General features: G+C 39.5%; 1 protein-coding gene across 12 annotated transcripts in view; it reads left to right on the forward strand.

The window, feature by feature from the left end:
* Nucleotides 1–9,751: 9,751 nt before the first annotated feature.
* AHI1 (Abelson helper integration site 1) overlaps nt 9,752–15,241 on the forward strand; it is a 215,666-nt gene continuing 210,176 nt past the window's right edge. For all 12 annotated transcript variants that reach the window (XM_059941146.1, XM_059941137.1, XM_059941140.1 and 9 more), the window contains exons 1-3: nt 9,752–9,942; nt 10,323–10,385; nt 15,038–15,105. In XM_059941146.1, the coding sequence (XP_059797129.1) occupies nt 15,096–15,105 (10 nt within the window). In that variant the 5' untranslated portion in view covers nt 9,752–9,942; nt 10,323–10,385; nt 15,038–15,095. The remainder of the gene's footprint in view (nt 9,943–10,322; nt 10,386–15,037; nt 15,106–15,241) is intronic.

Raw genomic sequence — 15,241 nt, forward strand, 5'->3', positions numbered from 1 at the left:
CAGAAAACAGAACATCCAGTTAAAAGATGGAAAATATGGGAGGTGAGATTGAGGTGTGGAAGGGGGGAGGCGGTGAAAGGGAAGTGTAAGGGTGCCAGTATCTTCATCTTAAAAGATGTGGTAACGAGATACAATACATAGTTGATCAAAAATAAAGGGATATGGGGAATTCCCTGGCGGTCCAGTGGTTAGGACTCTGTGCTTTCACCCGGATTCAATCCCTGGTCACGGAACTAAGATCCCACAAGCTGCGGCGTGACCAAAAAGGAATATGTATATTATTTAAACTTACAAAGATAACCAAAAAAGGACTTAAATATAATAACAGTAACACTTGCTTACTGCTTTAGATGTATTGATCCATTTATTCTCATAATAAATAGTTATTCTGAGGAATGGACTATTATTTTCCCCATTTTACAGATGAGGAAAAAGGTGCAGAGAGATTGAGTAACTTGCCTAAGGTCACACAGCTGGAAATGGCAGAAGTGGGATTCCAGAGTGTGTGCTCTTATCTATTATACTCTACTGTCTCCTTATATGACTTATTGGGAAAAGATGGTTAAGGAAGGTAGAAGGTGAGGCAAACGAGTTAAATTGTCTCTTAGCAGTAGATTAAGGTAATATTTAAAACTCACAAATTAAGAAATGGTGACAACAGATAGAGAGGTAATCACTGGAAGAAAAAAAAATACAGAAAATGTTTAAAGCAGTTTACTCTCAAGGGCAGCACTTTGGGAAGGAAGTGGTGAACCAGGGATTTGTCATTTTCCCTTACAAGTCTTTCTGTTCTATTAACACATTAATAATAATTTGTTCTAAGCATTTTAAAAGACATATGTTGGGGAGGAAGAAATTTTCCTCTACCCTTCTAGGTTCTGCTGGCTGGTCCAAGAACTAAATTCACATAGACAGATTGCCAGGATGAAATCAAACAAAAGTTTAATAACATGTATACAGGGGAGAGACCCAGGAGAACTGAGTAACTTACCAAAATGGCCAAAAGCCCTCACTTTAAATACCATCTTCCGCTTAAGACAAAACAGGATGTTGGGGATAGTGTCTTGGGACTTCAGAGGGGAGGAAGGCAATTGACATGGAGATGGAAAAGCAAATGTTTGGCAAACATGGGACCCAGAGTGAACTCTGATCTCTAAGCCCAGCCTGAGTCTCCCTCACCACGCCTAGTCCACACTCTTGGCGGATGTGTCTGGTGAACGCTGGGACAGGCCCCCCATCTAAATTTTTTTAGGCTGTTGGGGGAAAGTTAAGGGTTCTTCCTGAGTCTTTAGGGCCTTGATTATTTTCAGCTTGAAATAATCCCCAAGCCAAAAAGACATTTTGGGATGGCAAATTTTGCTCCCCTACACATAAAATTATAAATTATCTTAGATAAAGAGAGAAGAATAGGATCATGAAGCTAAATTATGTATTTAAAAATTTTACACACTAAGTATACCAAGATAATCTTACATCTGAAAACAAGGAAAGTCCCTTCTCACTTGCGGTAGAGATATCTGACCTGAGTCCCTCAGAGGAGGCCTCGTAATTAGTCATAGCAGGGCTTGGGAAGCCCCTCTTTTCACACTTCATAAGAGAAATGAAGCTAGTTTTCAATCTACTAAATAGATACCATTTGAACAATAAGATGAAATTTTAAGCATTAGCAATCACAAGAGGTCTTACAACTCAGGAAGAGGAATGAGTGTCCAAAAGGTGCCTTTTGTCCAACCAGAGGGTCTCTGGTCATAGATGAAAGATAAGCTTAGAGAGTGATCTTTAATGACAGGAAAGGGCTCTGGACTCGTAAGTGTTGATAAAAAGACTCTGGTAGTATAAGCACCATTCTCTACTGTATTTATTAATCTAGAGACTATATTTTCAGCCCTAGTGTTAAATGCATCTCATCAACTCTTACAAATTCAAACTAGTAGTAGATTAAACATTAGTAAATTAAGTGGTTTGGATAAGAAGTGGGTGCCTAAGGCCTTACATATCTTTAAACTGGGATCTTTTAGGCACAAGTAATGATACATATCGATTTGTTGCCATCTAGTGCTCACCGCTGTAGAGACCTGGATTCAGTGCATGCTGAATTTTTTTTTTTTTCTTTTTCTTTCCTTAGTCTCTGCAGCAGTTTGTTTTTCATGGGGCCCTCTGAGACCCAAATCAAAACATTCTCCTAATAAAATGGTATTCATATGTAGACAACAAATCTATAAATAGCTTTATACAGTGTGGGAAGCTCAGTGAATTCTGACCTAACCCATATCTACAGGTTCATCAAGTTTTCTTAGCATGCCACCCTACAGAAAGTTTATAAAGAAGGCTCAATTCCTTCAGCAAGTCATCTGCTAAGCTTGAATGACAATCACTATTACAAGGTAATTACTATTAGCTCATAAAATTCCCTGCAACATGTATTAAGAGTTGAGAGAGGGAATTCCTTTTTACCCAATATGTCAAAGAGATATTCTGTGAAAAAAAAAAAAAAAAAGAAACTTCTGAAAATCAGCTAGAAATGCTGACTAAATTGCATCATTGAACTCATTGAAAAGCAAATGAAATTCTCAAGGGCCCAAAGAGAAGAGAGAACTGAAACAAGTGTGGTAAGCAGGCACTGAAGATGTGTCTAACCTCGAGGCATTTGCTGATACCCTGAATGTAGTCCGAGAATGTAATGGCCTCCCAAGACACAGGAGATGAGGCCTTGTTCAGCATAGGAACTAAGATCTTTGCATAAAACTGGAATCCTCAAAAGACTACACTAGCAAAGGGAGACAAGGAGGCTTGAATGTCTAGGCTAAAATTTGGGTAGAGGAAAAAAAAAATCTCCCCTTTGAATTATAAATGTGGCCTTTCTTACATGGGATTTGGATTTAAATCTATACTAACCTGATAGGTTGCATACGGGTTATAAGAAAAGGAAAAAGGTCAAAGATTACTCCAAGGTGTTTGGTGTTTGGCTTGAGTAACTGGAAAAAAATGGAGTTGCCATTATGTGAGATGGAGAAAGCTTCAAGTGGGGTTTGTCTGAGGAGGCGGAAGATTAGGAGTTCAGTGTCAGAAAAGATAAGTTTCAGATACTATTAGACATCTAAATAGCGATATCTAGCATGAATTTGGATACATGAGTCTGAAGTTCAGGAGAGAAGCATGGGCTGGGGAGATATCTTTCGGAGTAGTCTGTCTGACCACGGGGTTTTACAAACTAGAAGAAATCACCAAAGGAGTAAGTATAGAGCGGAGGTCCAAGAGGTTAGCTCTGGGATGTTCCAATATCAAGAGGTAAAGAAGATAAGCAAAACCTAGCAAAGGTAACTTAGGAGGAGGAAAAGCAGAAAAATGTGCAATCACCAGTCAGAAAATATACTAAGAGAATTTACTGCATTAAAAATAGCACTAAGGACTTCCCTGGTGGCACAGTGGTTAAGAATCCGCCTGCTGATGCAGGGGACACGGGTTCGAGCTCTGGTCCAGAAAGATCCCACATGCCGCGGATAAACTAAGCCCGTGTGCCACAGCTACTGAGCCTGCACGCTGCAACTAGTGAGCCCATGTACCACAGCTACTGAAGCCCGCACGCCTAGAGCCCGCACTCCGCAACAAGAGAAGCCACTGCAATGAGAAGCCCACGCACAGCAACGAAGACCCAATGCAGCCAAAAAAATAAATAAAATAAAAAATAAATAAATTAAAAAAAAATAGCACTAAAATTATATAAAATCCTGAGGAATAAACCTAATAATAATGTGAAAGACTTAAATGAAAATTCTCTTAATTTTAAAACCCCACCATATTTGGCACTTTTATTATAATTGATAAAGAAACTTTGGAGTCAAAATAACATAGTATGAATCATTAAAATGAATGAAATAGATGTATATTACTGACATAAAAAGCGCTCTGGAATAATAATACATGATAAACACAAAAACGATGTGGCAGGACAAAATCGATAGTATGAAGTTGTCTTTATAGTTTAGTATATTTAGTATATATGTGAAAGAAAGAATGGAAGAATGTATAAAAGACTACTGCCAGTGATTTACATATGGCAGACTTTCAGTTTCCACATTATAAACATCTGGATGATTGTTTGAATTTTTACTGTAAGCACATATGAACATTATTAACAAAGTTAGAATTTTAATAATGTTTATATGGCATGTATAATTGCATGGAAAGGTATAACATAATGTTAATTCAAGAAAGCAGAAACAAACAGCTTACATATGATATGACCAAAATTAGAATATGCATGGAAAACAGACTGAAAAAAAAAATCCAAAAAAGTTAACTGAGAGTCTCTTTGGGAATGGTACTGCTTATTTTTTCCTTTTTCCTTGATTCTATGTCTTTTAAACTCCTGTAACGTGAGTTTTCTTACTTTTGTTTTTCCTGTTTACTATGAAAATTTCCAAACACACAAAGAAAAAGTATAATAAAATACCAGGTACTTATCAGCCAGCTTCAACAGCCATTAAAATTTAGGTATATATGTGTCATCTTTCCCCCACCTGTTTTATTTTTTTTTCTGGAATATTTTAAAGCAAATCTCAAACATCTTGTCATTTTACTGTATAGACTTAAAATGATCACATTCTTATATTATCACAATGCCATTTTTTCATCTAAAACAAAAATTCCTTAATATTGTATAATACTTAGCCCATACTGAAAAATCTGGGATTGCCTAAGACATGTCTTTATAAAGTTAGTTTTGAATGAGAATCCAAACAAGGTCCCATCACTGCATTCTGTTAAGCTTCCAGAATCCTTCTCCAGCAGTGTTATGGGCCAAGTTAACCCTCCAAAATTCATATGTTAAAATCCCAACCCCTAGAACCTCAGAATGTGACTATTTTGGGAGATAAAGTCTTTAAAGAAATAAGTAAGTTAAAATTAGGTCATTAGGGTGGGCCCTAATCCAGTATGACTGACGTCCTAAGAAGAGGAGATTAGGACACACACAGGTACAGAGGGAAGACTATGTGAAGCCTCAGGGAGAAGGCAGCCATCCATACGCCAAGGAGAGAGGCCTCAGAAGAAACCAACACCTTGCTAACACCTTAATCTTGGACTTCTAACCTCCAGAACTGTGAGAAAATAAAGTCCTGTTGTTTAAGCCACCCCGTCTGTGGCACTTTGCATGGCAGCCCTAGCAAACTAATACAAGCAGTAAGGCCAACACCTGTTCTGACTGGGTTAATGCAATCCTGTCCTGGGGATAACTATTTTGTATACCAACCATATTTTTGTTTTATTCAATAAATTCACTATTTATATTTACTTACTGTTTTGAATACCCTAAATCTATTTTCATGAATGATTAGCCAATTTTATGAGAATTACCACCACTACTACTCAATTGTTCGCCTCTCCTGGTACTAGTAGAGTGTCCTCAGTCTTGCACTCTTGGTTAATGGAAGTGAAAGCAGCATATTAGCTTTCTCCAGTGTGAACGGGGCTCATGAATATGTTAATTACATAGTCAAATGCCTACTGGATATATCCTACTGAAAACAAACATCTTTTCCTCCATACCTGCTCTTCCTGCCTTTCATTGTTAATTAATTAGCCATTCTCCATCTAGGTACCTAAGCCAGAAACCTCAGTACATTAAAACCGTTTTCTATAATTTTAAAATACTGTTAAACTTGCAGAAAAAAAAATTGCAAGAATAGTATAAAGAACACCTTTGCCCAAATTCTCCGATTGTTGATATATTACATTTGCTTCATTGTTCTCTCTTTGTATGTATATTATTTGTATTTTTATTTACTTATATTTTTATATATGCTTTTTTCTGAACCATTTAAGTAAATTGTAAACATGAAGCTTCATGACCTTTAAACTCTTCAGTGTGTATTTTCTAGAAATGAAGGTATCTCTTACATTACCAGAATATAGTCATCAAAATCAGGAAATTGATATTGTTAAAATACTACCATCTAGTCCACAGACCCCCATACACACTTTGTCAACTGTCCCAGTAATATCCTTTATAGCAAAAAGATCCAGTTCAGAATCATATGGTCCATTTAATTGTCATGTCTCTTTAGTCTGTTACAAACCGAAAATGTTCTTTAGACGTTCCTTTGTCTTTCATGACCTTGACACTTTTGAAGAGTACAGGTCTATGATTTTGTAGAATGTCCCTCAGTTCGGGGTTGTCTTATCTTTCTTCATGATTAGATTCAGGCTATGCATTTTTTGGCAGGAATATCAAAAAAGTGTGTTCTAAGGTTTCTTACCATATACATATACATATATATGTTTGTGTATAATCTCTTAAAACTCTCACCCTCTAGTTTTAGCATACGTTGATGATTCTTGCCTGAATCAGTTTTTACTATAATGGTTGCCAAATGGTGATGTTTCTACCTATATCATTCTCTCTACATTTATTAGTTGGCAGTCTAATGTAAGGAAGAGCTTTTCTTTATCCCCATTTTAAAAAATTCATGTATTTATGTCAGCATGGACTCAAGTATTCTTATTTTATTCCGCGGATCATAATTTATTAACATTATTATAGTGATGCTCAGATTGACCCAGATGTGGCTAATGGGGGCCCCTTCAAGCTGACTTCTTTGTCCCCTTGATATGTTCCATCATTCTGTGAGAGCTTCTTTAATTTCTGGTGCCAAAAGGTTTTCCAGGGTCATGTTATACTTGCCATACTCCTGCTCTGAATCAGCCATTTCTCCAGCATCTCTAGTCCCTTTTAGTGGAGAATGGTGTTTAGAAACCAAGATCTAGGTTCTATGTGCTCACTGCTTCTAGGATATCATGCTCCTAGACCTTTTGAGCAGAGAGCGAGGGGAGAGATAGATAAATAGATAGAGAGATAGATAGATAGATAGATAGATAGATAGACAGGAGACACACATACACACAAGTATGCAAATACTTTTATCTATACTTATTTCTGTATGTGTTTATATATATATTGAAAACTGTGAGTTCACACTGACTTAACCAATTCCAATCCAATACTACCACAGAAGTCATTCTGGAATTCCTTTTTTTCCTATTTGTAACTCCCTTCTCTGTCAGAGACACTTGGCTCCCATTAGCCTCAATATATATACTTATTTCCTCACTCCCATTTCATGTAACCATTGTGGCCCTGACATGCTTGCCACCTCTTCACCTGGCAAGGGAAGAAGCTGTTTATCATTTTCTATTCTTTCCTATCACTCATTCCTCCAACCAATCAATCACCAAGTCCTAACATTTTCTACCTCCCCAAATCTCTTGAACTGATACACTTCCGTCCGTTCTGACCACTCCTAGCCTTGCCCATACCACCATCATCTCTTACATGGTCTGGTCTAAAACAACAGCATCCTAACTGATATTCCTGGATCTATATTTGCTTTCTTCCCATCCATGTTTCTACACTACAGTCAGAGTTATCTTTCTGAAATGAAAAGTTGACCATTTACTCCATGGTTAAAACCCTTCAATGGTACCCCATTGACCTCACAATATATTGTCTGGGTCTCTTCATAACTTGCTTATCTCTCTTGTCTTACTTCCTCCAAAAGCCCCCAGTCTCATTCTCAACATTTCAGTAAGCCATGCTGGTTCTTGGATTATGCCAAGCTTACTTTTAGTGAGGATTATACTCCATTTTTTTCTACCCAGAAACCCTTCCCAACCTGGACAACTCTACACATTGTTTAGGTCTTTACTTAAATGTCACTTCTGCTATGAAACATTCCCTGACCACACCCCCCCCACACACACACACATATACACGCATACCTCTGTAAGCTGTTGTAAGGTCCAGGCAAGAGATGATAGCAGGTGTACACCTCAGCCAGTCTGATAGACTGGGGAATGTGTTATTAAAATGCCTAATAACGAGCAGCTAGAGTTATAACCTCTCTTTGTAAAGTGGGTCCTTACGTCACAGTTGTGAGGACAGATGAAAAGTACATAAAACACCTACAATGCAAAGCCAATATATGTCATCTATTATCCATTCAACAAATGTTTATGAAGTACCAACTACTTGATATGTACTGTGGTAGATACTGGGGCTTGGAAAGTTAAGGTATAATGCAAACAATTAAAATATAACTTACAGAATCAGTATCCAAAGTATAACAAGATATATAGCAGGAATGTCTGGTGAAATCAGTCAACCTGGTTAAGATTCAAAGGATGGACAACATTTGGGCTGAGACATGGAGAAGTAGGAGTTTACAAGGAAGGATTCTTCAGGGAGAGGGGACAATATGCAAGAACTGGGGCATGAAAGGGTATGGATTGTTTTGCATGGTAAACGTAATTCAGTATTGCTAAAGCATAAAATTGAAACAATGCAATGAGAGATGAAACTAGCCAGGGAGATGGAGTGTCTTGTATCCTAGGCAAAGTAATTCGACTTTCTCCTACAGATCATCTTTGAATAATTTTCAGGAGAGTGGTATTATCAGATTTACATTTTTAGTGAGGTCATTCTGGTAGCATTGTGCAGAATGGAATTCAGTGATCAAAACTGGAGTCAAGAGACTGGTAAAGAGGCCATCTCACAATAATCCCTGTGAGAAGTGATGAAACTTGGCAGGAGGCAGTAGAGTTAAGATGGACAGACTATACCCTGGGGGGTGTTAAAAAGGTAGAATGGACCTAATTTGATGTTAAGAGGCATTTAGGTTGGTCTACAGGCATTTAACTAGAACACTGGGAGGATAAAACCAAGACAGAGATCCAGAAAGAGAATTAGATTTTAAGTGGAAAGATGAACATCCATTGGATTGGTAGTATTTCTCACTGACTTGAGAAATTTCTCACAGGATTTGGAGAAACAAATGAGATATGCTTTGTAGGGTGTGGTGATGCTAATAGGAATGGAAAAGCAGGCCTCCAAAGAAATATGCATAATGCTCTTACCGTACAAACGAAGCAACAGGTTTTAGTGTGTGACTACAACTGCAGAAAATTCAAGAGTCCAGGAGTGACTTGACTAGTATTTTTCCATCCCTGGTGACTCAAAGCTAAAGATGGCGCTGTGGCAAAAATCAGAACGTGGGAGGGGTCACTGGGTGTAGCAAAAGATGACTTTTGGGGGGTTGCTGTTCTGCTTTAAACACATAGTGAGATAACTCAGCACCACATGAATCGTGGATAATTTTTTCCTTAAGATTTGGTCTGTAGCACAACTCTGCATTCTCCACGCTTAAAAGGAGGTTTCACTTCGTGGGCGCGATCGCCTGGGGTGTGACGAGAGTGTTTCTTTGCCTCATTCATAGTTCCTAGCCTTGGCGGGTTCCATCACAGCCTCCATCTCGCTTTGCCACCTCCCGTTTTTCCCAGCGCTGGCTATAGTTCTGAGGAGCAGAGCGCTTCTTCGGGGCGACAGCGGGGACATGAGCAGGCTCCGAGAAGCACCTGAGCATTTCCATGGTCCCTTCCCGCTCAAGAGGGAGCGTATTCTTTCTCCTTGGAGGGCGGCGGCCTGGAGCTTCCCGCGCGAGCGCGAGGAGTCCGGCGCTCGGCCCCTGAGCGCGTGCCCGGCCGCAGCCTGAGGGCCCGCGGGCGTGCGTGCGCGAGCGCGCGCGCCCTCCGCTCCGCAGACGCCGCACTGCAGCGCCTCGGGGCCCAGGCTTAGGCGGCGCGGGGGCGGGGCCGTGGAGGGGGCGGGGCTGCGGAGGGGGGCGGGGCCGCGGAGGGGCGCCGAGGCCCGGCCTAGGTCCAGGTGGTGAGTCGGCGCCGCATCGGTTGTCATGGGGACGGCGGCGTAGGCAGGCGCTGACGTCAGCTGGCGGCGCGCTGCCCGCACTGCGGCACCCAGAGGGTGCTCAGAGCCCGGGTGGCCGGCGGCAGGGGTGGTAGCGCGGTCGCCTAGCTCTCAGCCCCACCCCGCACGGTCCCGGCGTCAGCTCCGGCGGGACCCTCTGTGGGCAGGTCTGCGCCCTCTTCTCCGTGAGTACCCTGCAGGCCTGCTGGTGGCGGGAGCCCGGGCTCGGGCGCTCGGCCTGCCCTGGCCCTCTCCGGGGACAGTGGCGTGGAGGGCTGGTCGGGTCCTAAGGCGCGGGGGCGGCGGGCCGGGGAGGCCAGGCGGGGGCTGCCCTGCACCACTGCAGTCTGACCCGCCCAGAGCGGCAGAGTGGAGGGATGGGGTTTCTGAGAGTTACCTCTTCGTACTTACTTTTCATCTCCCTTTCCTGGGCTCCTTTTTTCCGGAACTCTGAGCGTGGTGTCGTGAAAGAGTGAATGCAATCTTTGCCTTTCCTATTCCCGATTCTGGTTTAACAGCGTTTAAATCGGATGCGCACTAAGTACATACGTTTATTTCCTTTTAGGGTGTCAACCTGGTGCTGAATCTTGAACCCGTGAAATACCTTCTTAATTACATCTGAGAAAAGGTGATCGATGTGTTACGTTTCTAAGAGTATAGTTACATTAACAGGGTCGTTTCGATATGTATACAAATAGAAGAAAGCGTTTACTATTTAGGTATCCCTGCCAAATGGCTGTGCTACATTTTCGCATTACTGTGAGAACATCTACTGACTGAACATATGGCTTCTCCTTCTTTTGAGAAAAGGATGCTAACAGTTTTTCCACCTGTTGCGTTTACGATTGCTGTTACTTCTTGGGCGTTCCGGAAGAAGATTGCTTATTATGAGCACTCTGAGAAATTAAAAATATATATATTTGAAAGAAGTTCAAATACCAAAAGTTTTTTAAATCGTATTTAGAATCTTATATATTTATGGAGACTATTCTGATTTATTAGTTGAATTATATATACGGGTTTTGTTTCCTTTTATCCCGTGCTGTAAAATTCGGTTAAGGAGCGAATCATCCAAGCCTCTGCTTTTTCCTCCCTTGATCTTTAGTCATTTATTGGCTGATAATCAGGCGTTTAGAGAAAACAAAATGAGATGAAATGTAATGCAGTTAATTTCCCTATTTTGTATCTCTTAGCAGGTCCTGTAAAAGGGTTTGTGAGGGAGAAGCTTTTAAATGTAATGATATATACGAGATTCACAGATGTCATTTTAAGTTTGACCTTAATTTTTGCTGATGATCTTACTTATCAAATATTAGTCATTCTATAAGGTATTTGCTATAGTACACATTACCATTTAGAGATGATTATTCCTGTAATGTATTTGCTATGTTTATCATTAAATTAATATTATTGTTTACTAATTGGATTGTACATTAGACTACTAAATAGTAGTAAATAATGTAAATACATAATTTAATATGTTTTGTCTATTGCATAATTGTTTATTTTTAATACTATAATAATGGACATAAAGTAATGGGCCAGCCACTGTGCTGATAACTTTGCTTTTCAGTATTTCCTTTTCTCCTTACAATAAAGTAGGTGCCATTTTAATTTCCCAGGCCAAAAAAAAAAGAAAAAGAAAGCTTAAGCCTGACTCATTTTGACCCTAGAACCATTATTACTGCCCCCCCCCCTTTTAAAATGGGATACATAGATGAAGAGAGCACAGGCCTAGCCCTCCACAAGCTAGCAGTTTGGTGGGGGGCGGTCACAGAAGATTTTACCAGAGTGAAAATTCAGGGCCTAGGTAGGAGGTATGAAGATCAAGGCACTGTGGGAGCACAGAGGAGACATATTTAACGATTGCTGTTACTACTTGGGCTTTCAGGAAGAAGATTGCTTGTTATGAGGACTCTGGGAAATTTTAAAAATATACATTAGAAAGAAATTCAAATACCAAAAGTTTTTAAAACCATCTTCAGAATCTTGTTTATTTATGGAGACTGTCTCTAACCCCTCAAAGTTAGCAAGCTCCCTAGAGAAGATACTGATACTGACCTGGGTCCTTGGACTCTTTAATCAATAGAAATTGATACGAGGCCAGACAAGAAGTTTAGGCGAGGCTTTATTGGGACTTCTGTTGTTTCATGAGGGAGTGAGAACGGGAAACGGGGTGGTGGGTCGGGGTGTGGGGCAGAGCTGGTTCCTTAAATGGGGAGAGGTTGGGGCCAGATTTGTGGGCTGGGCCGAGGGGTGGCTTAGGTGTCCTGCCCACCCCCTTGGTGGTGCTGTGTGCAAGGATCCTGCACAGTATGCTGCGGCTTTTGTTCCCAGCACCTCAGAAGTTGGGTTTTGGCCCTTTTGTATCTTACTGTTCATGATTTTGCCCCAACTGTGCATGCATGCAGTTGTTTTTAGTCCCTTATAGTTTGTTTGTCCAGGTGCAGACACTCCAGTAAAGGGACCCAGGTCCCAGGTCTTAGCCTGTCTCAATACTATTTGCATTTAGTGTCAAAGGATAGTTAGGAGTTAGAGAGACCAGAGAGGAAGGGCATTTTTCAGGAGAGAAGGGTGTATGTGTAATGGTACAAAGGCAAGAAAGAGTTTGGCACATTTGAGGGCCTGCAAGTGGTTTCACAGGGCTGGAGCCCACAGTGTGGAAGTGTGGCTAGAGAAGGGGAGGTGGAGAAAGGCAAGGGATCATTTCACTAGTAGCTTTGGACCCCAATGGGACCTCATGTTTTCCAGTATTGGGAGCTACTGAAGAGTTCTAAACAAAGAAATGATTCCATCACATTTGTATTTTGGAAAATTCCTCTGGTGGTTTATTTTTTAAGGGTAGTGTGATGGGGACATGGAAACAGTCTTAAAACAAACAGCAAAATCCTTCCATAGTCTTTTTGTACCTCAAAGCTACTGCCTCATGTCACTGCCTGTGCAGGGTGGAGGGAGACAGTTGGAAGCAGAATTGTAGAAAGAATTATCTACATGTTTCTTCTACAGGTCTTACCTTCCATTCATTCCTCCACCTGTGGCTGCCAGGTTTCTGTCCCTCCACAAAAAGCTTTGCACACATGACTTCCTGACTGCAGATCCAGTGGACACTCTTCAAATCTTGCAAGAACTCTTGGTACCACACAGTGTAGACCACTTCTTTCTTGAAACTCTTTTTCCTGTGGTTACTTCTCCCGGTTTTTCATCTATCTCCCTGATGTCTTTTTCGTTTATTTTGTGGGCTCCCAGAATTCTGTGTTTGGCCCTTTTTTTTCCTGCAACCATCACAAATATAAATAAGTGATGCCCAAATCTTCAGACTCTTATCTCCTTGCTGGATTACTATATTCTATCACCTACCAAACATAAACTGATTTTATATATATATATATATTTATATGAATCTCCATACACAGACACACACACACAAACACACACACTGTATATGTGTATACAGTAATAATAGCTATCATTTTTGAAGAGCTTGCCATGCTCTAGGCATTGTGCCTAGTGTTTTACCTGCATATTCTTATTTCATCTTTACAAAAACCCTGTAAGTGATTTACTATTATCATTCTCTTTTGAAAGAGTAGGAAATTGAGATTGATCTACTGACAGGTAGAACTGAGATTTGAATCTAGGAATCTGACAATAGAGCCAATGCTTATAGCTGCTTAATACCCGTCCAATATCCAGCTCAACATGCCCCGCTAAAGCTCACTGAGCGTCCCCATAAGAAGTATCTATTATAATTGTAGCTAATGTTATTGATGCTTGTTCTAAGGCACTGTTTTAACCTTTTAATCATTTAACTCTTACAACAACCCTTTGAATAGTCACTGTTAGACTGATTTTACGGATGAGGAAACATTGCCCAGCCCATACGAGTAACCGTGGGAGATTACAGTAATTCCAGGACTTGTGTTTTAAACTACTTCACTACACTTGTGCTATACTGCACTATATTCCAATTAATGATACTACTGGTCTAATTATTTCCTTTTGAAAAACATGAGAATCATCCTTGACTCTTTGTTCTATCTCTTCAGTAGTTTTTATTTAATCTGTCTAAAATGTCATACATTTTCTGCTCAAGATAAAACAAAAGAATATAAGTAAACCTTTTCTTGATGACTCAGTCATAATATAGTTCAGCTATTTTCCTATATATTGCATCACCATGGAATACTATAAATATTAAATCCTTATTTGCTTTATTTTTTTTTTCTACTTATGTGCTGTCAGGTTTCAGTTACTGATGCAGTTGGCTTTGCAGCCTCTCTTTTCTAATTTGGGGTAGATTGGAAAGATGATCAGGCTTATTAGATCTTTTATCTTCTAGAAAGAGTTAATGCTGTTTCCTATCAATAAAGAATAGGAGGTTTTACTCTGTGTATTTAATGATGTCTGTTTTGTCTGTATACCGGATAGTTGTTACAGAAGTTAACTCACATAATTAGTGTATTTGTATAATTATTTTCTTTTTAGCAGTTCTTATCAGACTTTTCTGTCCAAAGTACCCCTAATACTAAAGGAACACGAATGTGGATCCCTAGGGATCTGGAACCTTAACTGATAATTGTTGAGTCAAATCAATTTTTTTTTTTTAACAGTCTTCATTTTTATTCTTAAAAATGTATGCATATTGTGTTCTAATGTGAGAATTAATGTCTGTTTTGGACACACACCCTCATCTTTTACAAAAACTGGAAATTTAGGAATACATATACTGAGTTTATCCATGGTTTTGATACACAATGATACACACCCAGGTATTTATTTGAGAAGATGGAATGAATGCTTGTGCTTAACCTTCTCTGTTGTAGCATTTTCAGTGGCAGGTACAGAAATATTTAAATTCATTATCTGTGAATGTGCTACCCAGAAGCATACTTTACTAGTGGAATAGTGTATGTGCTTGGGAAAGTCAATCCTGATAGGGAGTTTGGTTTCTCAAAAGTACATAGAAGTGTTCATTTTTTTTACTTAAAATACTTTAAAAGGTGTGTTAATATACTGTTAGATGTTTCTTGCCTTTCAAACATTTTTTGTTTCAAATATATAAATATTTTACTCAATTATGATCCAGTTTGCTTTACTTTAAGACTCTAAACTGATTCAAATGTATTTAAGTCATTTACATAAGGTTGGAATAAGAGAACTTAGTTTTATTGGTATAAACCTGATGAGGTAGTAGACAATCACATAATCTTGCGTGAAGAGTATTTTATAATTTTTATTTGGAAATTCCATATTACAAATAAATCCTCTTTGTTTTAATAGGATCCTGATTGAATCAGTGCTTTACGCTATAACTCAATGCTCTCCATGAAGCTGAGATATGCCCACTGGTAAGGTTTCTATGAAATTTATATATGCAGTACAGATTATTTATTTTAAAGTTTGGATTATTTTAAGGGATTCTTCAATTAAGGAATGAAGTAGGTGTCATCAACCAAAAATTACATTTAGAGATATTTCATAGTT

Source organism: Balaenoptera ricei, chromosome 12, assembly GCF_028023285.1.
Source record: "Balaenoptera ricei isolate mBalRic1 chromosome 12, mBalRic1.hap2, whole genome shotgun sequence".
Lineage (NCBI taxonomy): Eukaryota > Metazoa > Chordata > Mammalia > Artiodactyla > Balaenopteridae > Balaenoptera > Balaenoptera ricei.